Raw genomic sequence first — 26,836 nt, forward strand, 5'->3', positions numbered from 1 at the left:
TCTTAGTTCTATAAACATCCATAAAGAATACAGACTGTTTTGTGAATACTACAAAGAAACAGAGATAAACATATTTTTATACTAGTACTGCTCTTCCTATCCACAGAGACCAGACTTTCCCTTAAATTATTTCCAAACTGTGCAATCAGCTGTTCTGCTTGGTGCTTTCTGTGCTAAGAAAAATAGAAGAAAATATAGTGAAAGTATATATTTCTAGGACATCTTATAAAGTGGCACCAGCTGTCCTTGTAGTACGACTATGAATGCAATTTTAATGTCCCACAAGCTTATTGATTATCTTTTATCTGTGACAGAACTGTGGCATTTCTCAAACACAATTACATTTCCTGTCTATCCCTTTTTCTCCTCCCTCCAAAAGATTACTTGAAACATAATCTCATGCCAGATATTTGTGTGTTAAATTTTATTTAAAAAAAAAGAAAAGAAAGCATCACAAATCAATGCAACATGTATTTTCTCAAGTACCCAAAAGGGTCTGCTTAAGTCATTGTGCAGTGTACATTTTCCAAGAGCAGAAATACCTTTGGAAAAGCTGATACCCAGAATCCATTACATATTAGTGACACATAGAGAAGGAAAGCAGAGGGGATTATCTTGGTGTGAGGATTCCTAATGTCAATTCATGTTTAAATTTTGCCCTTTTTTCCTAATGGTAACTTCTACAGGCAAAAATGACCATATTTGAGTAACTGCAACAATACTGTACTCTACAGATCATCTCCTGTTACAACAAATATTGTTACAACAAAATTTCTGTGTAGCCAAAAATATTTCCAAACCCTGGACAATACCCTACTTATTGGAGCAATATTTGACGCAAATAAAATTCCATTTTAAACAAAGAGCTTAGGAAGTTTCTTAGAGATGAATTTATTCAAATGGTATGTGATTCCTTATTTTGTACTGGTAAATGGTTTTGTTTTAGTATCTTTATTGTTTACAAAGATTAAAAAAAATTCTTCCAAATATAAAAACTCATAGGAAGAATTGCTGGAGAACAAGCAACTCCTCAGGGTGGCCCTTTTATAGCAGGTTCAACTTCTTTATTAGTTTTTATTTTAATTATTATGTAACTGCAAAAAGAGTCCTTAAGAAGTTATTCAGTCTACTCTCTCATTTCTACTTTGTTCCTGGTATAATTTCAACTTATACCACCAAAGAGAAAGAGTCATTTTCTCTACTTTTTACCATATTTAAGGGAGGACATTTTTTACAGCCTTCATTAGGAAACCATTTCAGTATCTGACAGCCCTTAACATCAGAAAATTCTAATTATAAATTTAGTGCCTTACCTCTTGTACTATAATTGTGATAATAGTGAATAGCCAGTCACTAAGTTACTTGTATCCTTTCTTAATTTTGTAGTTTTAGCCCCACTGAATTTAGTTAATATATAATTAAGAAAGGAGTATGAAATAGTAAGAAGAAGATCAAACAGGGTTCTGGTTCCATATCGGCCTCTAAATGAAACCTTTTTGCTGGTCATTTAACTCCTTTAAGTCTTAATTTCCTCATTTAAAAAATAAGATATAATAAGGATTATATATAATTGTTATATAAAATATATAGTAAGGACTAAACTAGATAGTCTCTAATATCCAATATAATCCTAAAGGTTGATAATTCTACTATGTAGCATTATGTTACTTTACAAACCACACATTTTGAAGATGAATTTGCTTCTCTTTCACTAATGAATGGGTTTCCTTCTCCCCATTTTTAGCATATTTATTATAATCTCCATCATTAAAATCTAAATTTTTGATAATGAGTCATTTCTATTGACTATAGCTTAGAGACTTCTTTCTGGAAGTTTTAAAGATGAGCCCTTAGTAAGGAATATCTGTTCAAAATGAACAGATTTAATCTGTGACTTAGTTATACTGGATTGTAGGCCAGCTTTCTGAAGATGAGACAAGGCAGTGTGCCAGACTGCCTGCAGAAAAACCATTTAGGATAACCAACAAGATACTTCAAGGCATCTCATGATGATTAATAAAGATTAAACATGCACTGGCCTCTTCCTTTCTGAGAAAAATTTCTTTTCATCTTTTGTTTAGTTCCGCCAAATATTATGGGAGAAGAGCAGAATGTTTCTGTCTTCATTAACCAAGCTGTGGAGCTACACTGTCAGGGCAATGCTATTCCCCCACCCATTTTGACTTGGTTAAAAGATGGTCGACCCCTGCTAAAGAAATCAGGCCTCAGTATCTCTGAAAATGGAAGTGTTTTGAAGGTAAATTTCATATATTTACTCTACCTTATGCTTTTTCCAAGTTTGTAATTCAATTAGTAGCTGCTATTAAAATTTACTGAATTTTGTCAAAATGCTATTAATTTTTTCCTAAGAAAAGTCCAAACCCCATTTCAGGGATAATACGGGATTCTTACATCTCATGTTTAAATAAATGTGAGTATTAAATCATCTATTTTTAAACCATAACTGTTTTTGATATTTACTTTGGAATCTTTAAGCATATGTCACCAGAGACTTATAGTTTCATCTTCAGTCAGTCAACAAATATTCATTAAGCACATGCTTTGGAAAATACTATGCAAAATTATTTTAGATTCTTTAGAATAACAAAGACCTGATTTCTGCTTTCAAAGAGCTGACAATGTAGTTAAATAGCTTTACTTTCTGTCATTTGTGAAAATGTGCTCTCAAATAAAAGCACAAAGTCCAGCAAAGATTTTTTTGGCATCAAATTCAAAACATTCAGAATTAGAAAATAAACTTACAGTTATTGAAATAAAATTTAAAAAGAAGAAATAAAATGTTTAAAACAATTATTCCTATTTAATTGTTTTATAAATGAATGTAATTAAGAAACCAAGTTTTTTTTTAAATCAAATTAGTGAAATCTGTTGTAAGACTCAGTGAGAAAGAGAAAATATGCTGGTTCTTTATTTTTCTGTATGTATGCATAAATTTTTATATTTTAAAATGCATTTTAAATATTGCATATATATGTATGTATATGTATGTGTGTGCATATGTATGTATGTATGTGTGTGTGTGTGTGTGTGTGTATTGCCTACCTCACTGAAGCGTGGAGGTAAGCATGCTGAAAGCGATGCCAATATATTACAAGCAAATTCTGGTAGATTCTACCAAGCTGTAAAGTAATCATGTATGATTGTGGTGACCAAATGCATCTGCAGTTCAAGGGCAAAATGATGAATTCTTTGCCCTTGGTACCCACGAAACAAAGAAAACTAGAAAATGGCTCTGTCCTGTGCAACACCCTTTCACATCTTAAGTGATGATGTTGGAATATCAGAAATGGATCAGAGAGCACTAAGAATCATAATGTTTTTAGACCTATAAATATTAATTTAACTGTTGATACCCTAAATAGGAAATCTTTGTCTAGCAACCAACAAGTTGTTATGCGATGAGAGGAACTGAACCATATTGATACTGATATTATCACTATAAAGAAAACCAGAAACCATAAAGAAGTTAGGTGCATGAACTGAATAACTTGTGCTACGTGATTGTGATGAGCTCAATGATCTTAGAAAAGCACGGAAAGACTCACATAAAATAAGGAAGAGCAAAATGAGCAGAACCAAGAGAACATTGTATATAGTAACAGCAATATTGTTTTAAGAATGACTTTGAGCAAATAAGTCATTTTGACTATTATAAGTACCCAAATTAACTATAAAGGATATGTGAAGATGTTATCTGCATCCAGAGAAAGAACTGATAAATAGAAGTATATATAGAATAATTTTACATACACGCACATATGCCCCTTTTTGTGTCTAATGATAGCTCTCTCTAGGGCAGGGGAGTTAGGAAGAAAAAAAAAGGAAAAAAGAAATTTACACGTTAACTTTATCATATATTCAAAAGGAATAGCAAGCTATACATAATAGATTTGCGGTTTCTTGTGCAATCATCTTATTTATTATACTATGTTATAGAAGTGCTTGTTTTAGTCCATAAATTAAAAATAAATAACTAAGAATTTAAAAAAAGAAGTTAGGGCTCAATGGAAAGGGCTCAAGAGAAAGGCATTTAGAAAAGAGGTATGAAACACAATTTAATGGGATATTTGGTCATTTCACCTAACCCTGTTCATAATTAGTATAAAGACCACCATGAGAATGGCTCACCATGCCGTAAGAAATGGTGAATATGAAGAATACGGAGAAATAGAGAAAGACCGATGCAACTCAAAGTAAGGAGAATCAAGAAAATATACGATAACTACAGAAATGTAAATGGAAAAAACAACAATAAAAACTCAACCTGAACTCTGTAGTTATGATGACCCTGAAAAAAAGAGATGAGGAAATACACTTCCCTCCCTCCTTTGCAGAGATGAGAGACTCTGGCTGGACTATGGTTGGTTTTTGCTGAACTACTTTGTTTTTCTCTTTTTTTTATCTCTTGAAACATTTTTTGGCCTCTGGATGGAGAAGCAATGAAGGTGATGTAAAAACAAAAGATTTTCAATAAAGGTTAAAACAAAAGAGAAAATAGTTGTAACTTAGGTACCAATGTCTGTTGTAGAGAGTAAAGAGGAAGGTATTTTGTGTTGTCCTTTGCTTTCTTCATGAAACTCATCCTGTTCTGAGCCTTATCCCTCCTAAAACTGTTGTGATAAAACTTTTCCACACTTTTCTAGTCATCCTCTATTACTTTGCCTTGTATCTTTACTTTTTTAATCTAAGTTCCTTCAGATGTGGTGGTGCATGCCAATAATTGCAGCTACCAGGAAAGCTGCGATTGGTGGATCTCTTGCTCAGGTGTTATAAACTGTAGTGGGCTACACATGTTTCCTTTCAAGTTCAGCATTAATATGGTTATTCTCCAGGAACAGGGGGAATGGTGTTGCCTAAGAAAGGGCGAAACAGTCCAGGTTAAAAAAAGAGGAGATCAAAAGCCCCATGCCCATCAGTAGTGGTATTGGGCTAGTGAGTAGTCCCTGTACTTCTAGCTTGAATGAGGTAGGAAGACCCAGTCTTTAAAAAAATCCAAGTTTGATGTTGAGTACCCTATGAATTCACATTAATCTTTTCATGCCCTTCCTCTTTTTACTCCTTATAAATTTTTTTCCCTTTGTGTATTCAGGATTTCATTCTTGAAAGTTTCTTAACCTACTTTGCCTTACTTCCCTGTAGAATTCTAGTCCATAGGATTATATTTGTACTTCTTCTGAATGAAATCAGCTTTCCAAAATCTAGGCTATATTTGTCACACTATATCTGGTTTTTCTTTTCTTTTTCTGTTCCAAACTCTTGGAGAGAGAGGTAATTTTTTTCAAAGTTCTCATTTCCACACCAGTAGCCATATCCTAGGTGTACCCCAAGGCTCTTTCTTGGACCCTCTTTCCTCCTATAATAGAAAGCAAAGTGGGACTTTTTGCTGTTTTTTTTTCTTTTGGAGTACTTCTCAGCACTAAGGCAGTCAAATGCCTTTGACTTAGTCTTACCTTTGTTTGACTCGAGTCTTTGATTGAATCAAGAGTCCTTGATTAGAGACAGTATATATACTCTGAGGTTAGCATTTTGCTTTGGGGGTTCACTCATTGGAAGAATGTTTCTGTGATTTGGCCAGATGACACTCTGGGTAGCCATTAAGGAGCCCCCTGGCTTTGAAAACCCAGATGTTGGTGCTTCTCTCTCTGGTAACTATGTATGTATTGTTCTGGACAGGCAGAAGCCCTGTCTGCTGATTTGTGTTATTTTCTCTGCTTGTCATTTCTGTTTGTATTTTCTCTGAAGTTCAGGGTGCTGACTTTTCCCCCTGAACTAAGTAAGTGAATGATTATATGTGTGTGTGTGTATGTATGTATGTATGTATGTGTAATTAAAGAAGATTGCTGATCCTTTAAATTTGCTTTCCTTAGAAAAGCAGATCAAAGAACCTGTGCTAACAGCCCACCTGTGTGCTGGTGTTATTGGCCTTACACTTCCACAGCAGCTGCAAGCAGCATTGTTGTTACACCTCTGTATTTCACTCTTAATGACCTCATCATTTCCCATGGAGATAATGTCAGTATCATTATGATTCAGTTCCTCTCATTTTAGGTCAGCTTGTTCATTGCTAGACAAAGATTCCCCATTTAGAGTATCAACAATTAATGTTTATAGGTCTAAAAACTCTGTGATTCTCAGTGCCATACATTCCATTTCTGATTTCAATAAATCTCCCATATCTATATAAACAGTCTTTCTTCTTAGCTTCAGTATCATGTCACCAACTGTTATTGTACATTTCAAACTGGATATCCTATAGATATCTCAAATTCAATTCAAAGCAAAACTTGTTATCTTTTCCCCCAAAACCCACTCTTGCCCTAAATTTCCCCATTTCTGTTGAAGGCTCTATCATTCTTTTATATACCCTGTTCAAAACCTCAGAATAATTTTCCGACTTCTTACTCCCCTTCACTGCATAGATCAAATCAGTTGAAGAGTATTAGTGGTTCTACCTCCACGGTGTCTTTTTCATCCCTCTCTTCTCTCTGTGACATGGTTACCACCCTAGTGGTAACCTCAGCACCACTCATCTAAAATACATTAAAAGCCTTCCAGCTGGTAGCCTTGCCTCTGTCTCCCTTTTCCAATCCATGCTTCATGCAGATGCCAAAGTAATATTCCTAAAGCACGAGTCTAATCACTTCATTTCCATACTCAATAAATTCTAGTGTCTTCCCTATACTTCATTGAACAAATATTAATTCATTGATTTGGCATTTCGTTCCCTTTGAAGTCTAGCCCCACTCTACTTTTCCAGCTATGTGATACGTTACTACCCATTGCACATTCTTTGGTGCAGCCAAACTAATTTTTGACTGTTCCACACACACAACATTCCATTTCCAGTTTCTGTACATGCTGACTCCTATGACTAGAACATCCTCTTGCCGCATAAAACCTTTAGTTTTTTTTTTAATTTCCACTCAAATACCATGTTCTATACATAGACTTTTGTATTTCCCCAGCTTCTAATGTACTTTCCCTTTCTTTTGTTTCCTATTTATTTGTATGTACATAATTGGAGTACATGTTGTCTCTTTGAATGCAGTCAGCTTGATTACAGGGACTGTTTGATTTTTCTTTTTATTCCTGACACTTTTCAAATTACCTGGCATATATTACGAACTTCGTAAATACTGCCTGAGTGATCACTTATTATTGAGAATCACAATAGAATTGGTTTCTCTACCCTTTGAAAAATGAAATTGTTGGTAAGAAAATTCAAGAATTTATTGGCTCTTCTGCTTTTGGATAGCACTCTAACAGGTGTCTGGATAAGTGAAGTTACCCATCACTTCTGTATCATGGCAGGCTTCTCAAATTTCTTTCTGTCCTGGTGGTCTATCATATAGCCCAATTACAAAATCACTTTTGTTTCTCCCTCAATTGATCTTCACCCAAATCTCTCCACTGTGCTTCCTTGTTCTGATTTTTTGCTTTCTTCACATGAGTATTCATTAAAATATTTAATCAAGTATATTTCTAACCACTCGTGTATGTTTATGCCCCAACTGCTAATTACTCCTTAAGACTTTTATAGCCAATATCGCCTCTTAAAAACTTGACAGCTATATCTCATTTCTATTTTGTCATCTCCACAAATTTACATCCACATACTAAATCCTTTCCTTTTTACCACTGACCTTTTGTTTCAGTACTTGGCTTTACTTACCTCTTCTAATTTACCTTGCCTTCTTAACTATCATCTCTTCCTTGAGTCCTCCCTTTAGATCCTACCACTTAAAAATTCCTTTTCTTCCTTTAAAGTGAGTCTTCTTTCAAATTTAGCCCTCATTTAGATTGAAATAGCTATCTCTGGTTTGTCCTCAAGTTCTCCTAAATGTCCCCTCCCCTAAATTTGATTTGTGGCCTTTCAAAGTATAGCTTCACCTCCCATGCTTTACCTATCCCCCCACTCACCATCAGAGTTTCTTGAATTTTAGTGGAAATTGCACATATTAGTCATATGAAATATCTAACTGTAATCTGGGTCTTAAGGCAGTAAGGGGGTCCATTACTGTATAATTTGGCCTTGGCATGTACTCTGAGAAAAAGGAATGTTTGATATTTTTGAAATGTGTAACAAACCAGATTAATATGAAAAAAACTAAGTCAGATTAGATATGAAATCCCAAACCTTTTCAACTTTAAATTATTTAATTTAGATCATAATTTTCTTTTCAGATTGAAGGAGCACAGATTCAAGACACTGGACGCTACACTTGTGAAGCAACAAATATTGCTGGGAAAACTGAGAAGAATTACAATGTCAACATTTGGGGTAAGAGTGATCTATACTGGTCCAAGAAAAGCAAAAGACAAGTCTGGCTATTTATTAATTTATTCTTTAAGGTTGCCCAATTCCATTTATCTGCACCTACAAATATGAATACATAATCATTGTTTTAAGGTAATGATTAAATGTACCAAAGTGTATCAGATAATTATTTGAAGATAAGTTATATGATTTTAAGAGTAGATATATTGTGGTACAGTAATTGCATTATCAATGGAATTTCATGACTAAGCTGTTGTTACTGAAAATTACAGGAGGATTATCTTAAGGAGCCCAGATGTAATGATCGTTCAAGGAAACACTCAAAATTGTACAAAGTATCTCAGCAGAATCTAAAGGAATAGTTCTTACTGAATACCTAATATGATATGACTTTGTGGCTAAAATGATATATCAGTAGCTCACTATCTTTTGTGGACTGATAGACAACAAATCTCCCTGTACTGTATACACAGACCTCAAAATATCCTGGAGAACTCCAAAACCAATCATAGGAACTATTGTAGACCATCATACTTGTTCAGAGTGTTGGCCGTTATATATGCGTGTGTGTGTCTGTGTGTGTGTGTGTGTGTGTGTGTGTGTGTGTGTGTACGTATATAAATATATATGTGTATATATATGTATATATGTATATTTCTGAAGTATATATATATATACAAGTTATATCTGAAGTGTATATAAATATATATACTTCAGAGATACCAAGGATGCTGTCAGGGTTCTTATAGGAGATAAGCTTATAGCCTGAATCCTTTATTCAGTTACAAAATGCATTCATTTTATCTACTTATGCAGTAGTCTATAGAACTTTAAATATAAAAGAATAATAGCAGAATAATGACTTGTCTCAGGAGTGTTTCTATCTTTGCCCAATCAATTATCATGATAATAAGTACCTAATAATAATTAGTGATAAAAACATCTAGCAACTATAAAGCACTTTGAGGTTTGCAAAACCCTTTTATACCTTATTATATTTGACTCACAACAACTTGATTAAATAGGTTCTACAGGTTCCTTTCTCTTTTAGATAGAGAAGACTGAGGTTCAGAGTTTTGTTTTGGTTTTGTTTTTTTTTTAAATCTGAGTCTCTCTATCTTCCACTCGGGTCAGAAGTATAAAGGCTACTCGTGAACCAGTGTCTACCCTGATTGACACAGGAACCCTACTCCTTTTCTGACCTGAGCTGCTTCACCCTTCCTTAGGCAATCATATTAATCCCAAACCTAGGGTGGACACGTCCCAATTGGCTTAGCTTATGGCAGCTTATTGCTGCACCTGGCAGGTTCAGAGAGTTTAAGTGATATGAACACAATCATAACCTTAGCAAGTATAGAAGCATCATTATTTATCACACCATGTCCTTAAAGCTCAAAATATTCTCACAGGATAGCCTGTTTTCGTTGCAGTGGCTATAGTTCTTGTCAATGCCACCAGTTCTTGTCAATGCTACCTCTTTAAGTCAATGCATTTTCACTTCAAAAAAATGAGCAAAATTTCTTTTTTATAATTAATTTATTTTTAGTTTTTAACATTCACTTCCACAAGATTTTGAGTTTCAAATTTTTTCCCTATCTCTTCCCTCCCCCCCACCCTAAGACAGCATGCATTCTTATTACCCCTTCCCTTCTATTTTCCTGTAGGGAAAGATAGATTTCTATACCCCGTTGCCTGTATATCTTATTTCCCAGTTGCATGTAAGAACAATCAAAATTTCTTTAAAATAAATGCTTTATAATAGAGATTAATTTTATACAAGAACATAGAAATCAATGAAAAAGTACATTTCTTTTCCTTTATTTTCTGTTCATATACTTTAAAAAATTCACTTTCAGTTAAGAAATTACTTAAATAGAGGGGAAGAAAATATCAGGGCAGTACTTAAATGCTCCATAGTCTAAATATTGGGAAATTTGTTCTAAATTTAACCATTAATGGACTTGGTTCTTCAGATTATGTCAGTTACTTTTCCTCATGGTGAGTGAGAGTGGGAACAGGAAAATACCCATGAGTGTTCATCTGCATGAGATAGATGCCCTCTTCCAGGATCTGAAATGTCAGTTTTACTCTTTCTCATTTACTACAAAGAACCAATATTTCAGCCTTTATTCCACGACTATGCAAATTGTGTAATTTTCTCTTTTTAAATGGCCACAAGCTAAGTTCTAAAATATTTCGTGTTTTATTGTATTCTAACATACTTCAAAGTGTATTCCAAAAACAAAATGAGGGAAACATTTGTTTATAAGCCTGATTAAGTTTGCTTATATCTTTCATGTTAATGTAAAGAATATTTTAATATCATTTTTCAGTTAATAGGAAAGCTATTTTTATCTCACTTAGCTTCATATTTCTTCATCTTGACCAGTCAACTAGAAAAAACAAAAGTGTTCTGTAAAAGCAATTTATGGCTTCTACTTTGGAATTATATTCCCTGTTCACACTCTGGGACCAAAACAGGGAAATGGCCACATTTTTGAGCTGCAAATCCAGCTCAGTGCTTCCATCTGACATTGTGTTTGATCCTTAGAGAGAAAGGGAGAAGGTAGCCAGTTTGCCAACAATTTTAAATGTCAAACAGGAGTTTATATTTGGTCCTCGAAGTAATGTGGAATCACCTGAATTTATTCAATAATGAAGTGACATGGCCAATGTTGTATATCTGAGAGTCATGGAATAATACTAAGGTGTCCTAAATAAGGGAAGCTGAGGACCACCCAAATGGCAGTAGAGAGGTACATGGTAGTGTGATCAGGCTAAAGTATATTACAAACAAAGGTATTATGTAAGAGAAAGAGAAAAAAAAGATGTAATCAGACTACATGCTTGAAAAAGAGGAACTGGTCACATAGAAAGTGATTGGTAACAAATGGGCAGCCCATGTGCTCCATAAATATCCATGCAATTTCAAGAGATCTGAAGGAATGTCCCCCAACATGTTGGGTGGCCCCTTCCATGGAAGACTTATCGGTCAATATGGACCATATTAGCATAGGAGGATTAGACTTGAATATTGAGATATTCATTGTAACCACATCAATGAGATCTTTCAGAAACAGTAGATTATGTCATAAGGGATCCATTACTTTAATTAAACTTGCAATTGAGCTAGTAAAACTAGCTACATCTTTACTATGTATGTCTCTCTTGTTTCCCTGTGACTATGTTGTTGTTGTTTAGTTGTGTCCAATTCTTTGTGACCCCATTTGAGGTTTTCTTGGCAAAGATACTGGCGTGGTGTGCCATTTCCTTCTCTAGGTCATTTTACAGATGAGGAAACTGAGGCAAACAGAGTTAAGTGACTGGCTCGGGCCACACCATTAGCAAGTGTCTAAATTGAACTCAGGTCTTCCTGACTCTAGGCCTGCTCTTCTATCCACTGTACCACCTAGCTGCCCAGTGACTGTGATAACTCAAAAAATCCTGGGTTACTAAGAATTAACAAAGGAAACAGTCTTTTAAGTTGTTTTTCTTACTTTGCCTCAAAAATGAGACAGACTCTTCCGTTGCCTAAAAACTACTAATGGAGAATATTTACTGCATTATTACTCTCATTTCTGGTAACCTTCAGGAATTTATCATCATCACCAGGGAGTAGATCTCTGAAGACCTTTATTTGCCAAATCTTTGTTAACTTAGTTTAGTAGGGTCCATTATATGTACTAGAATGTAATAAAGACATATTTCTCTAAAAATGTTCATTAATCCTACATGTCACTAATGCATCATAGTTATTTCCATATTGTTAGTCTCAGTTCATGAGGTTTTAGGTTTGTTATGTTTTTTTACATTGTTTTTAACTAATTCTCATATGACATGATCTCAAGGCCCTTTATTATCCTGCTTGCTCTTCTCTGGATGCACTTCAACTTATTCATGCCTTTATTAGTCTGGTGCCCAGAACTGAACACAGAGCTTCAACTGTGACCTCACCAGGAAAGCGAACAGGGGGACTATTATCTCCTTATTCCTGGAAGCTGTGCCTGCCTTAATGTAGCACAAAATAACAGTGACTTTTTGCCCAAACACCACACTGCTGACTCCTATTTTGTTTTTAGTCCCCTGAAGTTCCCAGATCTTTTCAAACAAAACCCTATCTAACCAGGCCTCCTCTATTCTATACTTCTGAGGCCAATTTTTTTTTAAAACACAAATGAAATTTGTGACATCGATTCTGGTTGAATTTCATCTTACTAGATTCAACCGAACATTCTAATCTGTCAGGGTGTTTTAAATCCTGATCTCTGTCGCACAATTTGTTAACAAATCCCCCTGTTTTTGTATCAGCTGCAAACATAATAAGCATCCCATGTCTTTGATAAATGATCCCAGTCATTGATGAAAATGTTAGAGAGTACAGGACCAAACATACATCCCTGGGGCACTCCACTGCAGAGAGACCTCCTGTGAAGTTGACATTGAATCATTAATGACTATTTTTTAAGCTTTAGGGAATTGGCACAGATGTTAATTGATTTTACCATAGTGACAAAACTAATAAGTAAGTAGCAGAGGCAGTCTGAATCCTCATCTTCGTGATTCTGAATCCAGCCCTCACTGTGCTTGTAATAATCTTGGAACTATACCAGCAGCAGCAACAACAGCTCCTTTTCCTATAGCGCTTTAAAGGCTCTCAAAGTTCTCCTATCAAATTTATGAGATGCTGTATGTAGTCCAAGGTACTCTTATCCTTGTTTTACAGATAAGAAAACAGCCTCAGAGAGGACAAATAACTTCCCAAAAATAACCTAACTTCAGAGTCAGAAGGGGGAAAGAGAAGGGAAGGGAAGAAGCATTTGTACGGCGCCTGTTATCTGGCAGTCTCTGTGCTAAGTGCCTTATAAATATTATCCGATCCTCACAGCAACCCTGCAGGGTGGTTGCTGTTATGATTCCTGTTTTAGAGTTGAAAAAACTGAGGCAAACACCGGTTAAGTGACTTCCCCACAGTTACACAGCTAGTGAATGCCTAAAGCTAGATTTGAACTCAGGTCTTCCTGACTCCAGGCCCAGGGCTCTATCTTCTGTGTAACCAACTGCCATGTTAAGACACAAACTCAAGTCATTTGACTCTAAGGCAGTCTGTCTTTCTGTTAAACAAACATTGCCACTAATATACAGGGCTCAGGGGAGTCCAAAAAGGAAGTCTGTAAAATCCCTGTATGGCAATAATCTTTCTCCCTCTTCTTTGCCCAGAAATATTGCTAGAATACTTAGGTTTATAGAAATCTTCTTACCCTTGGGGAAGCATCTGGTAAACTTCCTTAAGAAGAACTAGGATATACGACCTCATCAACTGAAAGGCTATTATTCCTTCAGAACACTTAGCTAATGTTAGAAGAGTACAGGGAACAGAAAATACCCTGGCTTTAAGAGCCCAGTGAGACTTCTGAATGTTACTAAAGGAAATATTCATGCTGGCAAGAAAGGTCATCAATAGACTGAATTGTGCTGTTCAGCAGTTTGTCCTAGGTACCTTGTCCATTCATTCACTGACTTCCACTACTGCCATTTACTTTCATTCCTTTCTACCTACATTTGACTTGGAAATAGAACACTTGAATTTAAACCCCAAGTTTACCCCTTTCTTTAGGGAATTGGTCTAGATACTTTTAAGGTCCATTCCAGCCTTAAATCTATAATTCTATGATGCTGCTTTCCTCATATTGCTTTCTGACTTCCATCCCTGAACTCAAAATTTACTTCATTTTCTTGGGGTCCTGCTGATTGATTCTGATTTCTGGATTTTTAAGTATTATTTCATTTTTACCAATTACATGTAAAGACAATTTTTAACATTCATTTTTTAAAAACATTAAGTTCCACATTTTTCTCCTTCTTTCCTTCCCTCCCCCAATCCCCTTCCTAAAGTGGTGAACAATTTGATATGTCATATATGTGCAATCATGTAAAATGTATTTCCATATTAGTCATGTTGTGAAAGAAGAAACAGAACAAAAGGAAAAAACACATTTTAAAAAAGTGCAAAATAGTATGCTTCTATCTGCACTCAGACCCCCATCAGTTCTTTCTGTAAATGTGGATAGTATTTTCCATCATGAGTCCCTTGGAATTGTCTTGGATCATTGTATTGCTGAGAAGACCCAAGTCATTCATGACATCAATTCTCATTTGATAGACATTCAAAATAAAGCATAAATGGATAATCAATGGGATAATGGTCACATTTGAACAGCTTTCTATTTGCCTTAGCCAAAAGAATGTTAGGATTTCAGGGACCGTGGCAGGTGAGGGGTTGGCATTTGAGAGCACTCCTGTTACCATTTTATCTACTTCCTCCCAATAGCAGAAATACTCTGCTCAAGTCATCTTCACCATTTCCATTCTTTCCCATATATGCCATGGTAATCTTAGTCCTGAATACTTAAGATAAGAGCTTTAAATTATAGTAACTCATATTTTATAGACATTATTTATGAGAGACAGTATGGTGTATTTATTGGACTGAGTACTGGCCTCAAACCAGGAACACTTCGTTTCCAGTGTCACAGCTGACATTGATTCATGGTGTGAGCCTGGGCAGGACAATGCTTTAGGGAATGCTCTAAGACTCTATTCTTACCCCTTACTCTTTACAAAGAGCTTTCTTTTTCAACAAACTTGCAAAGTAGCTAATACATGCATTCAATCCTCCTTTTACAGATGAGGAAACTAAAGCTTATTAGGCGGAAGTTATTTTAAGGTGACATGTCCAAGGTAACATAACTAGTGTGATATGCTAGATGCCTAGTGTAACAGAATGGATAGAATCCTGGGCTAGAGTCATGAAGACCTAGCTTTGAGTCCTGCCTCAAAAACTTCTTAGCTGTGTGGCCTTGAACAAGTGATTTAAGCTCTCTGGGCCCCTTTTTCCTCATTTCTAAAATGGTAATTGCATCAACCTCGCAGGATTATTATGAGAATCAAATCAATAATCTACGTACATATGTAATAACTAGCATTGTAAATTTAGAGCTTTCAGGTTTACCAAGTGCTATATGTGTTTATATTGTTATAATATGTATATATTATATATTATGCATACACATGATATGACTTAATTATATCTTATATGACAAGTTATATAGTGTTGTTTTATATATATTTTATGCTTATGTATACACACTTATACATATAGTGCTTTGCAAGTTTTAAAATGTTATATAAATATCAGTTAACCATGGTGTGACATTTAAAAGTTTGAGAGACATAATTTCTAGGTAATTAATCATTTTATTAATAATGCTAACATTTTATCAATAAAAGGAATGGTCATTTGCCTGTCTCTCTCAAACCAAAGAATATCCTAGCAGCAGGCCCACAGCTTATATGCTCTTGGAAAAGTAGGTATTCCAGAGGGTGGCAATCAACTCTGATTGGTTAACAATTAGTGATAGGTGAACCTTTTCTAATAAGGCACTGGGAAAGTGACATCATATCACTCTTGGCCAAAGGCACTATCACTATACCCGGACTACATACAGCCTTGGACAGCCTAGACAGAGGATCTATGTCTGCCAAATTAGCTTGAGTGGAACACAATTGGCTGGAATTAGTTTTAGATTAGAAATCTGATTAGTTGGGTGGAGTAGCAACACCCAGAATGAGGAGAATTTTAATCCTGTATTCTATCAGCCCTGACTTAGAGACTGGGCTTCAGACAAAGAAATAGAACAGGGGGTAAAAGTTAGAGTGTATCCAGTTTTAATGATTGACTGTTAATATGAGAAAAAATAACCATCACTCTCAGTGGCCAGGGTTAGAACCCACATCTTCTGACTCCATAGTCAGTATTCTTTTTATTATGTCATATTAGGCTCCAGTAAATTGATTAAATACATCTTTTAGATGGCAAATCTGGTCTCCCTTGGGGAAGTGAGTGACATGAAAGGACCTTAATTATCCACGATATATCTTCACAATATTTAGCATGCCCAATTCCTAAGAGCTGAATCTAATTTATTCAGGTGAGGGCTTTGTATTGGTTCTTAGATCAAGCTTAAATATCAACGTTGCATTCAAGAATCACAACATTAACCTTTGAGATTCATCTCCTCAGCCACAACAGCTTGAAAATGCTTAAGGCAAAGGTATGAAAAATGGAAAAAACAAACAATACTGTTATTGAAACTTTTTTCCCCATTTTCAGTACCACCTAATATTCATGGTTCAGATGAACTTACTCAACTCACAGTCATTGAAGGCAGCCTCATTAGTTTGATATGTGAGTCCAGTGGCATTCCACCACCAAGTCTTATTTGGAAAAAGAAAGGTAAGAAAAGTCTCTTCCTGCCCTTTGAAAACATGTTTTTAAAAAATATATATATTTTCTCTTATTTTTATGTCAACACAGCATTTCATTTTAGTGACTTTTTGTCCATATCTAGATTTTGCATCTATATAACACAGAATACCTTAAACATTCAACTATATTGTTGTAAAATTTTCATGTTACTCAATTAAAGGCAGTCTTCTGAACTCAGAAATCTTTGTGACACACTGATTATCAGAAGAAAGCAGTAAAATAATTTCTTCCATCAGCATTAGATTGTAAAATTAGGCACATAGTAGAGTGCCCAGATTGACAAAGCATCTGTGCCACAAGCATAGTAGAGGCCTTCTGATATAATGGCAACATCATATTTTGAGTCAAAAATGGCTTGGAGAGGCCTACCAGCCTCTCAGCTTCAGTGTTCTCATCTGCCAGAGGAGATGGTTGGAAGATGAACTCAAGACTTCTAGTTTTAAAAGGAGATGCAACAAAAATTCACCATTTTTAACACTCATTTTTGTTGCTTAAAATTTATTTGTGAATATCTGGTATAAAATATCTTTTTAAATGATAATTTTTATTAGAATTCTGGGCATCATTTGATAGTACCTGGTTAAAGTTTTGTCTTAGGATTTAGTTTTAGACCAGATAATTTGTCAACTGGTTCTTTTCTTTTTTTAATTTCTTTTTTTTTTCTCTTAGAAGCTAAATCTCTCTGTCTCACCATTTACAGGTCAAATGGACAATACTGATCAGAAAGAAAATTTTAACCTGCTCTCTTTTACTATTCTGAGACAGTTCATGCCTTCTTAAGTAGCCTGGTGGCCCTCATCTAGGGACTTACCATACAGACACCTGATTGGTTTTAGCACTACTGTGTCTTAGAACTCCAAAATCAAGTCTTGGCTTCCTCAGCAGCAGGCCGTACAGATGTGCACCCCTACATCTGACCAATTCTTTTACTTCTTGTTTTTTTCTCTCTTTAACCTTTATCAGGTTGAATTTAATTTTTTGTTTTCTATTACTTTCAAAGTCGAATTTTTACAAAAGGAAATTTACAGATAACATGATATTCTCCCCTTCGAAATAAAACTGAGTATATTCCATGCACTTGACAGATAGAGAGAAGTTACACCACATGAATCTAAGATGACTTTTGTTAAATACTCATCTTTTTTGACAGATACATTTCCACTTGATTATTTGAACAAAGAAGCTATCATATGACACCCAGCAAAGTAATATGTACAAATTCTGAAACCGGATATTCTTTTCAGGGTCTCCAGTGCCGACTGATTCCACAGGAAGAGTCAGGATGTTATCAGGAGGCAGACAGCTGCAGATTTCGATTGCTGAAAGGTCTGATGCAGGATTATACACATGTATTGCATCAAATGTTGCTGGGAATGCAGAGAAAAAATATAATTTGCAAGTTTACAGTAAGTCAACCGGTCTTTTACTTACTTTCCTTTTTCTTTATCACTATCTTTTTTCTTTATGCTGCTGTTAGGACTCCGTCAAAACTCTAAAGCTATATCACAACACCCAACTGTCTGGTAGAAAAATGAAAAATTAAATCAACTATCAAATAATCTATTTGTGTAATCCTTAAAGATTTGGAAACATCCAAATGTTTGGTGTCATGTAGATAAAAATCTAAAATAATGAAAAGTTTTGCATTCATGCAATCTTTAGTCACTGCAGAGAGGTCAAGAAGGATGAGACTGAGGGAAAAAAATTAGATTTAGATCTAGATTTAGATTTAGGCCATTAGATTATTGGTTACTTTGGAAAGAGCAGCTTCAATTGAATTATGAGGTCAGAAGCCAGATTTTTTAAAAATTAGAAGAGTTAAAGGAGAAGAAATGGATGTACTTAGAGTAGATACCTTTGGAGTTTAACTGAGAAAGGGAGGATTGATAGAAGATGATAGCTGATCTGATTGGTGAAATTAAGTGAGGTTTTTTAAGAATGAGGAAGACTTGTTGTTTCATGCCCTCCTTCAATGACTGGCCCATCTCTTTTTCCAACCCTATATTTTAAGCCTCTTCTTGAGTGCACTAAGTCATCATTGGCAAATGCCACAGTCTAATTGTTCCCACCATCTTTTTCTCCGTTGATTTTTGGGTTACTTACAGTTTTGATTCTCCAGAGGTTATAGTATTCCATATTTTATATCTATATAATACTCCCTATTATCACTGAGAGAATATTGGCATAATAAAAAGATATAGTTCTGTTTCAGAAAAAAAAACATCTTTCTTGAGGAGAAAAAAAAATGATACCCAAAACAAAGCTTCTTAACGCAGGGAACCTTTTTTCAGATATATATTGTTTATTTTATTTTTAGTTTACAATACACAGTTCCACAAGTTTTTGAGTTCCAAATTTCCCATCCCCCTTCTCCCATCCAAGACAGCATGTGATCTGCTATAAGTTCTACATATATCTTCACATTAAACTTATTTTCCCAATAACCAAGTTATAAAGAAGACTTATAACCAATGAAATAAATCATGAGAAAGATAAAACAAAACCAAAAGTAAAATAAAATAAAAGAGGGAGCAAATAGTATGGTTCAATCTACATTCAGGTTCCATAATTCTTTCTCTGGATGTAAATAGTCTTTTCCATCATGAATCCTTTGGAGCTATCTTAGAACCTTGCATTATCAAGAAGAGCCAAGTCTATCAAAGTTAGTCATCACAGAAGCAATGTGTCTGTGGTTGTGTACAATGTTCTCCTGGTTCTGTTCCCTTCACTCATCATCAGATCATATAAGACTCTTCAGGTTCTTATGAAGTCCATCTGCTCCTCATTTCTTATAGCACGATAGTGTTCCATTACACTCATATACCACAATGTGTTTAGATATTCCCCAATTGATGGGCATCCCCTTGATTTCCAACTTTTTAAAAAACATTTTTACAACTATTTTAATATAATTGGTTTCCTTTGTCATCCCATCTACTTTATTTTTTGTTTTTAAAAAACTTTTCTGACTTCCCCAGATGGCCAAAAGTTCCCATAACACAGAAAAGGCTAAGAACCCATGGCCCAAAGATGCTTGAAAGTACTGAAGTACATTAAAGGTTATCACATATCTTAAAATTTGGTTTAAAGTCTACTTTTTGATTTCATAAATTTTTCCTGGAAGATGCTAAAAATGCTTTAGAATCCTATCTATAGGAATCTTGCAATACTTAAACAACATTGTATCTAATTCCATAGTACATATAAGAAGTTTAATAGTATTAATTAGTTTTGAAGTTTTTTTAAAGAAGGTCTTTCACTAAAACTTGGGAAAGTCAATCCATGTCTTGGAGCCTTAGTTTCCCTATCTTCCAAAAGAAGGGATAAAATCTGTGCTCTAAGGCCATTTTCAGTTCTCAAACTGTAATGTAGTTAGATCAGGAAGTTTCACTATATTTGCTGTATGTAAGTCTGTGCAAAGGGTGTGAGCTTCAAATTGGGGCTTGTCTAAGACAAACTTTCATTAGAAAAACTTAAAAAAAACCACTGCTAGGAAAATTTTAAATTGAAGATAGGAAGAGGCTCATTATGTAAGGCCCTCTGAAATGATTTCTTCCACACCACACCATTCTTTCTTACATTTTGTAAAAATATTTCATCTTCTATGGCTTAATTTGGAGTTTTCTCTTTCAGTTTATCCCCACTACTTCTTGCAGCCCTAGGATTTCCTTTCATGGAGTTGACCTCACTCATTCTTGAAGCATAGAGTTGAACTTTACAGCATCTTTGTATCCCTTCTTCTCTAGCTCGTCCAACCATATCTAGCAACAGTAATCACCCTGCAGAAGTCACTGTGACCCGAGGGAAGAGTGTTACTTTGGAATGTGAGGTACAGGGTATTCCTAAACCATCGGTAACCTGGATGAAAGATGGCCGCCCCTTGCTCACTGGAAGAGGAGTGGAAATTCTCAATGAGGGACACCTCCTTCAACTGAAAAACATCCATGTGTCAGACACTGGCCGTTATGTTTGTGTGGCAGTGAATGTAGCAGGAATGACTGATAAAAAATATGACTTGAGTGTCCATGGTGAGTAAAAAGGACAAAATAAATTAAATAGACAATTTTAACTATAGCATTTTTTTTTCAGTTTGACACCCAACATCCTGAAGGTTAAATATGTCTTGCTTTCCATCTTCTGAAAGATCACTCTTGGTATAGTCCTACAATTCTTCATGTATACAACATTACTCTATTGTTTTCTATGCTAGCCCCTTCTGGCTTTTCTTTCTTTTTATTTTTTTCTTTTTTGCTAAGATCAAGAAAAAGATACTTTTTAAAGGAAATTAAACAGAAATTTGAAATAGTAAAATTATATACTTGCTTCAAACTATTTGGAACTAATTCTTTCCAAAGAGAAGGACCTAGAAAGGATTAACATACTTACCTAGACTAAAATAAACATTAATGTCTTCCACCTTTATGATTCCTTTGGCCTTTTTAACCTTAACTGTAAACAGATTTTCTTTAAGGCAGCTAAAGAGGGTTGTATGCTATGGAGGGAATAAAAAATAATATTCATTGAAATAGCAACAAATGTGTATGCATGAATGTGCCCCATGTGTAATATATACTTAAATGTCATGGGAACAGTATTGACGTTAAGAACTATAACATCAGTATCTCAGTATCAGGAAGCCAGGGAATAAATATACAAAGCTTTGCTTTACTCTTCAATATTAGGGAAACAAAGTATGAACCTTTAAGACCTAATAGGCATTAAATTCCAAAGGCGCTTACAGGTCATCTTTTTTTTTCTGTAACTGATTTTTTATTCTTTTTTTTTTAATTTAAATTTATTTATTTAACATATTTGGTTTTCAGCATTGATTTTCACAACAGTTTGAATTACAAATTTTCTCCCCATTTCTATCCTCCCCCCCACTCCAAGATGGCATATATTCTGGTTGCCCTGATCCCCAGTCAGCCCTCCCCTCTATCACCCCCTCCCCTCTCATCCCCTTTTCCCTTCCTTTCTTGTAGAGCAAGATAAATTTCTACGCCCCATTGCCTGTGTATCTTATTTTTTAGTTGCATGCAAAAACTTTTTTTTTTGAACATCTGATTTTAAAACTTTGAGTTCCAAATTCTCTCCCCTCTTCCCTTCCCACCCACCCCCCCTAAGAAGTCGAGCACTTCAACCTAGGCCACACATGTATCATTATGTATAACTCTTCCACAATACTCATGTTGTGAAAGACTAACTACATTTTGCTCCTTCCCAACCCATCCTGCTTTATTGAATTTTCTCCCTTGACCCTGTCCCCTTTCCAAAGTGTTTGTTTTGATTACCTCCACCCCCATCTGCCCTCCCCTCCATCATCCCCCCCTTTTATTTTTTTTTAATCTTCCTCCCTCTTCTTTCCTGTGGGGTAAGATACCCAACTGAGTATGTATGGTATTCCCCCTCAGGCCAAATCTGATGAGAGCAAGGTTCACTCATTCCCCCCTCACCTGCCCTCTCCCCTCCTCCCACAGAACTTCTTCCTCTTGCCACCTTTATGCGAGATAATCCACCCCATTCTATCTCTCCCTATCTCCCTCTCTCAGTATGTTGCTCTCTCATCCCTTAATTTCATTTGATTTCTTTTAGATATCTTCCCTTCATCTTCAACTCACCCTGTGTCTGCTCTCTCTCTTTTACATATATATATGTGTATATATATATATATATATATAAACACACACACATATATATACACACACATACATACACATACATATACACATAGATATATACATACATACACATTCACATATATATATATATACACATAAACATATATATATGCATATTCCCTTCAACTACCCTAATACTGAGGTCTCATGAATCATACACATCATCTTTCCATGTAGGAATGTAAACAAAACAGTTCAACTTTAGTAAGGCCCTTGCAATTTCCGTTTCTTGATTACCTTTTCATGCTTCTCTTGATTCTTGTGTTTGAAAGTCAAATTTTCTATTCAGTTCTGGTCTTTTCACTGAGAAAGCTTGAAAGTCCTCTATTTTATTGAAAATCCCTATTTTGCCTTGGAACATGATACTCAGTTTTGCTGGGTAGGTGATTCTAGGTTTTAATCCTAGCTCCATTGACCTCCGGAATATCGCATTCCAAGCCCTTCGATCTCTTAATGTAGAGGCTGCCAGATCTTGGGTTATTCTGATTGGGTTTCCACAATACTCAAATTGTTTCTTTCTGGCTGCTTGCAGTATTTTCTCCTTGATCTGGGAGCTCTGGAATTTGGCAACAATATTCCTAGGAGATTTCTTTTTGGATCTATTTGAGCAGGCGATCGATGGATTCTTTCAATTTCTATTTTGCCCTGTGGCTCTAGAATATCAGGGCAGTTCTCCTTGATAATTTCTTGAAAGATGGTATCTAGGCTCTTTTTTTGATCATGGCTTTCAGGTAGTCCAATAATTTTTAAATTATCTCTCCTGGATCTATTTTCCAGGTCAGTGGTTTTTCCAAGGAGATATTTCACATTGTCTTCCATTTTTTCATTCCTTTGGTTCTGTTTTATAATATCCTGATTTCTCATAAAGTCACTAGCTTCCACTTGCTCCAATCTAATTTTTAAAGTAGTATTTTCTTCAGTGGTCTTTTGGACCTCCTTTTCCATTTGGCTAATTCTGCCTTTCAAGGCATTCTTCTCCTCGTTGGCTTTTTGGAGCTCTTTTGCCATTTGAGTTAGTCTGTTTTTTAAGGTGTTGTTTTCTTCAGTGTATTTTTCAGTATTTTTTTGGGTCTCCTTTAGCAAGTCATTGACTTGTTTTTCATGGTTTTCTCGCATCCTTCTCATTTCTCTTCCCAATTTTTCCTCTACTTCTCTAACTTGCTTTTCCAAATCCTTTTTGAGTTCTTCTATGGCCTGGGGCCAGTTCATGTTTTTCTTGGAGGCTTTTGTTGTAGGCTCTATGACTTTGTTGTCTTCTTTAGGCTGTATGTTTTGGTCTTCTTTGTCACCAAAGAAAGAATCCAAAGTCTGAGACTGAATCTGGGCGCGTTTTTGCTGCCTGGGCCATATTCCCAACCAACTAGCTTGACCCTGGAGTTTTTCAGTGGGGTATGACTGCTTGCAGACTAACGAGTTCTATGTTCCACGTTTGGGGGGGAGGTGCCAGCTCTGTCAGACCCGCACTACTCCTTCCCCAAGAACCCCCAGCGGGCTGGGCTTAGATCTTCAGCAGGCTGTTGCACTCCTGCTCTGATCCGCCACTTAATTCCTCCCCAGGTGGGCCTGGGGCCAGAAGCAGCAGCAACTGTAGCTGCCCCACCTCCGCTGCCCCCGGGGCTGGAAGCCGAACCTTGAACTCCTTCCACTCCCGCATCTTTTCCCACTAACCTTCTCTGCAGTCTTTGGTGTTTGTGGGTCGAGGGGTCTGGTAACTGCCGCAGCTCACATATTCAGGGCGCTAGGGGCCCCATCCGCCCGACTTCAAGTTTGGTTGTTCCACGCGCTCAGGCTGGGCTCTGCTCCACTCCGTTCCCAGCTCCCAGCTCCCAGCTCCCAGCTCCGTGTGGAATAGACCTCACCCAGAGACCATCCAGGCTGTCCTGGGGTAGAGCCCTGCTTCCCTCTGCTGTTCTGTGGGTTCTGCCATTCTAGAATTGGTTCAGAGCCATTTTTTTATAGTTTTTTGGAGGGACTCCGTACGGAGCTCACTCTAGTCCCTGCTTACCAGCCGCCATCTTGGCTCTGACCCCCAACAGGTCATCTTTTTAAGGAAGGACAAAGGAGAAAAAATTAGCAGTGTTCTTCTGATTCATGGAAGGATAGCTTTAAAAATTATCTGGCCCATTTACCTTCCTTGGTTCTAATGAATCTAATCTTAGAGTTTAACCTTACTCTGTGATCACAGATTGTACCTTTAATCACAGTCATTAGTCTAGAAGATGTACAGCACAGGTTACATGACAGTCTGGACTAGAATGTATGAGTGACTTAGAGTCAATTGCCACTTTGGGGGAGGGGAGGTAGTTAAAGTACATGGTAGGTCCACACTGCCATTCTTGTATACCAAGAGAGAAAAAGTCAGTGGATTATTTGTATTGGTTTTTTTTTTTACTTATTAGACTATATGACAAAAGAAAAAAGATTCCATCAGGTACTTGTTTCCTATTGATTTATTTGCTTTTGTGTTACAGTCCCTCCAAGCATTGTAGGAGACCAGGAGGTACCTGAAAACATAAGTGTGGTGGAGAAGAATCCTGTTACATTGACTTGTGAAGCATCAGGAATTCCTCTACCTTCAATAACCTGGCTTAAGGATGGATGGCCCATTACCCTAAGCAGTTCCATGAGAATTCTCTCAGGTATCAGGAAAATAGATAACATTGCTTTCAGATGCTACTATGTACATTGGACTCCTCCATAAAGAGACCAGAAGTGTTGGTGGTATGGCACAAAGTGGCCACAGCTAGGTATGAATTCTCCAGGCCTTGACATTCAGTATTTGGTATTTTGATCCAGGGTTTACCATAAGAATCAAATGTTAGGAGTTTGATTATTTTGGAAGTTTGCAGCTTAATTAACAATATTTGAAGGAATACCATTTAACATTTGTTAAGCGGCTTCTGTGGGATGGGATAAACACTGTGCCAAGTACTAGCAATACAGAGACCAAACTGAAATGACCCTTGACCTCATTAAAGAGAGCTAGCATTTATATAGCACTAGAAGGTTTGCAAAGCACTTGACCTATATTATTACAGTGGATTCTCACAAAAGTCATGTGAAATAGGTGCTATTATTGTCCCTGCTTTATAAATGAGGAAATCCTGAGAAAGTATCACACAGCTAGCAAGTATCTGAGGCAGAATTAGAATTGTGGTGCTCCTGACTCTAAATGACTTTCAAATACCTTTGAAATGCTTCTATGCTAGAATGCTGGGAAGTAAAGCTACAAAAATGGATGGAAAAGAAACTGGAATTCAAAAACATCACAATAAACTGGAAATAGGGGCTGACACTACCGTGATAAAATTTAAAATGGGAATAACAGCCAGCAGTTATATAAGGCTTTAATGTTTACAAAGTGCTTTACAAATATTATCTCATATGATCCTCACAACAACCCTGGAAGGGAGATGCTATTAATATTCCCATTTTACAGAGGAGGAACCTGATGGAAGACTGAGGTAAAATGACTTGCCCAGGATCACACAGCTAGTGTCTAAGGCCAGCTTTTGAACTTCAGATTTCCCAGATTCTAGCTCCAATACCCCTGAGCTACTTAAATAAATGCGAAGCAGGCTTATAAGATTAACAGTTGAAGTGTAGAATAGGGGAGAACTTTAATAGTTTATGTGGGAAAAAAAACCTAGCGTCGAGGCACAGGACTAACAGCCTCCTACCTCTTGGTGGACTGCAGCTGTGGAATGAGGCATGTAAGACATGGCCAATATAATATGCTGATTTGTTTTGCTTGGCTATACTTTTTCCAAGGGAGGGTCCTATGGGCATTGGAGAGGGGCAAAAGAAAACCATAAGGAAAATAGCAGTGATGTAGACAGAGCTTCTTAAACTGTGGGTTGCGACCCCATATGGGTAATATGGGTCTGCACTATTTCTCATAACTGGGGTGTCTGAGAAGCAGTATACAAACATGGAAGAAAGGGTTGGGAAGCAACCCATATGGGGTTGTGACCCACAGTTTAAGAAGCTCTGAAGGGGTCGCGAGTGGAAAAGGTTTAAGAAGCCCTAATGTCGAAAAAGAAAAGTACTTCAAAAATTTTTAAAGAAGAAAATTTCATGGTTTGGTTGTCTGGAGGTTTAATTTTGAATGTGACCTGAATATTAAAAAATCAGCTTTAGCACAATCTTGGGCTAATGGAAATGTAGTTTCCAGAACAAGGGAGATAAGAGTCCACTAGACTCTAAACCAAACAGAGTTCATCTGGAGTATTTTTATCCACATTATAGCAGAAACACTGGCAAACTTGAACCCCTTCAGGGGAGGGCAAGTGTGATGGTAAAAGTCTGGAATCAGCGTCACTGAGAAGCAGTATTTCCTGGAAAAGAAAGTCTTAGGCACACACGTAGCAAATGGTTCCATGAGAGTCTGGGCTAGAAGGGGGTGGGGACTTAAGAGTCAATTGCTACTTTGGGATAGGGAAGTAGTTAAAGGACATGGTAGGTCCACACTGCCATTTTTGTATACCAGGGAGGGAAAAATTTGAGCCATCTTCGAATATTTGAAAAGCTGTC

At 36.3% G+C, this 26,836-nt stretch overlaps 1 protein-coding gene across 1 annotated transcript in view; it reads left to right on the plus strand.

The window, feature by feature from the left end:
• HMCN1 (hemicentin 1) overlaps positions 1 to 26,836 on the plus strand; it is a 523,850-nt gene that overhangs the window by 339,795 nt on the left and 157,219 nt on the right. Inside the window, exons 41-46 of the mRNA XM_036757836.1 lie at positions 2,082 to 2,257; positions 8,206 to 8,302; positions 16,470 to 16,592; positions 17,870 to 18,031; positions 20,372 to 20,653; positions 24,775 to 24,942. Coding sequence (XP_036613731.1) covers positions 2,082 to 2,257; positions 8,206 to 8,302; positions 16,470 to 16,592; positions 17,870 to 18,031; positions 20,372 to 20,653; positions 24,775 to 24,942 — 1,008 coding nt within the window. The remainder of the gene's footprint in view (positions 1 to 2,081; positions 2,258 to 8,205; positions 8,303 to 16,469; positions 16,593 to 17,869; positions 18,032 to 20,371; positions 20,654 to 24,774; positions 24,943 to 26,836) is intronic.

Source organism: Trichosurus vulpecula, chromosome 4, assembly GCF_011100635.1.
Source record: "Trichosurus vulpecula isolate mTriVul1 chromosome 4, mTriVul1.pri, whole genome shotgun sequence".
NCBI classification, from domain to species: Eukaryota; Metazoa; Chordata; class Mammalia; order Diprotodontia; family Phalangeridae; genus Trichosurus; species Trichosurus vulpecula.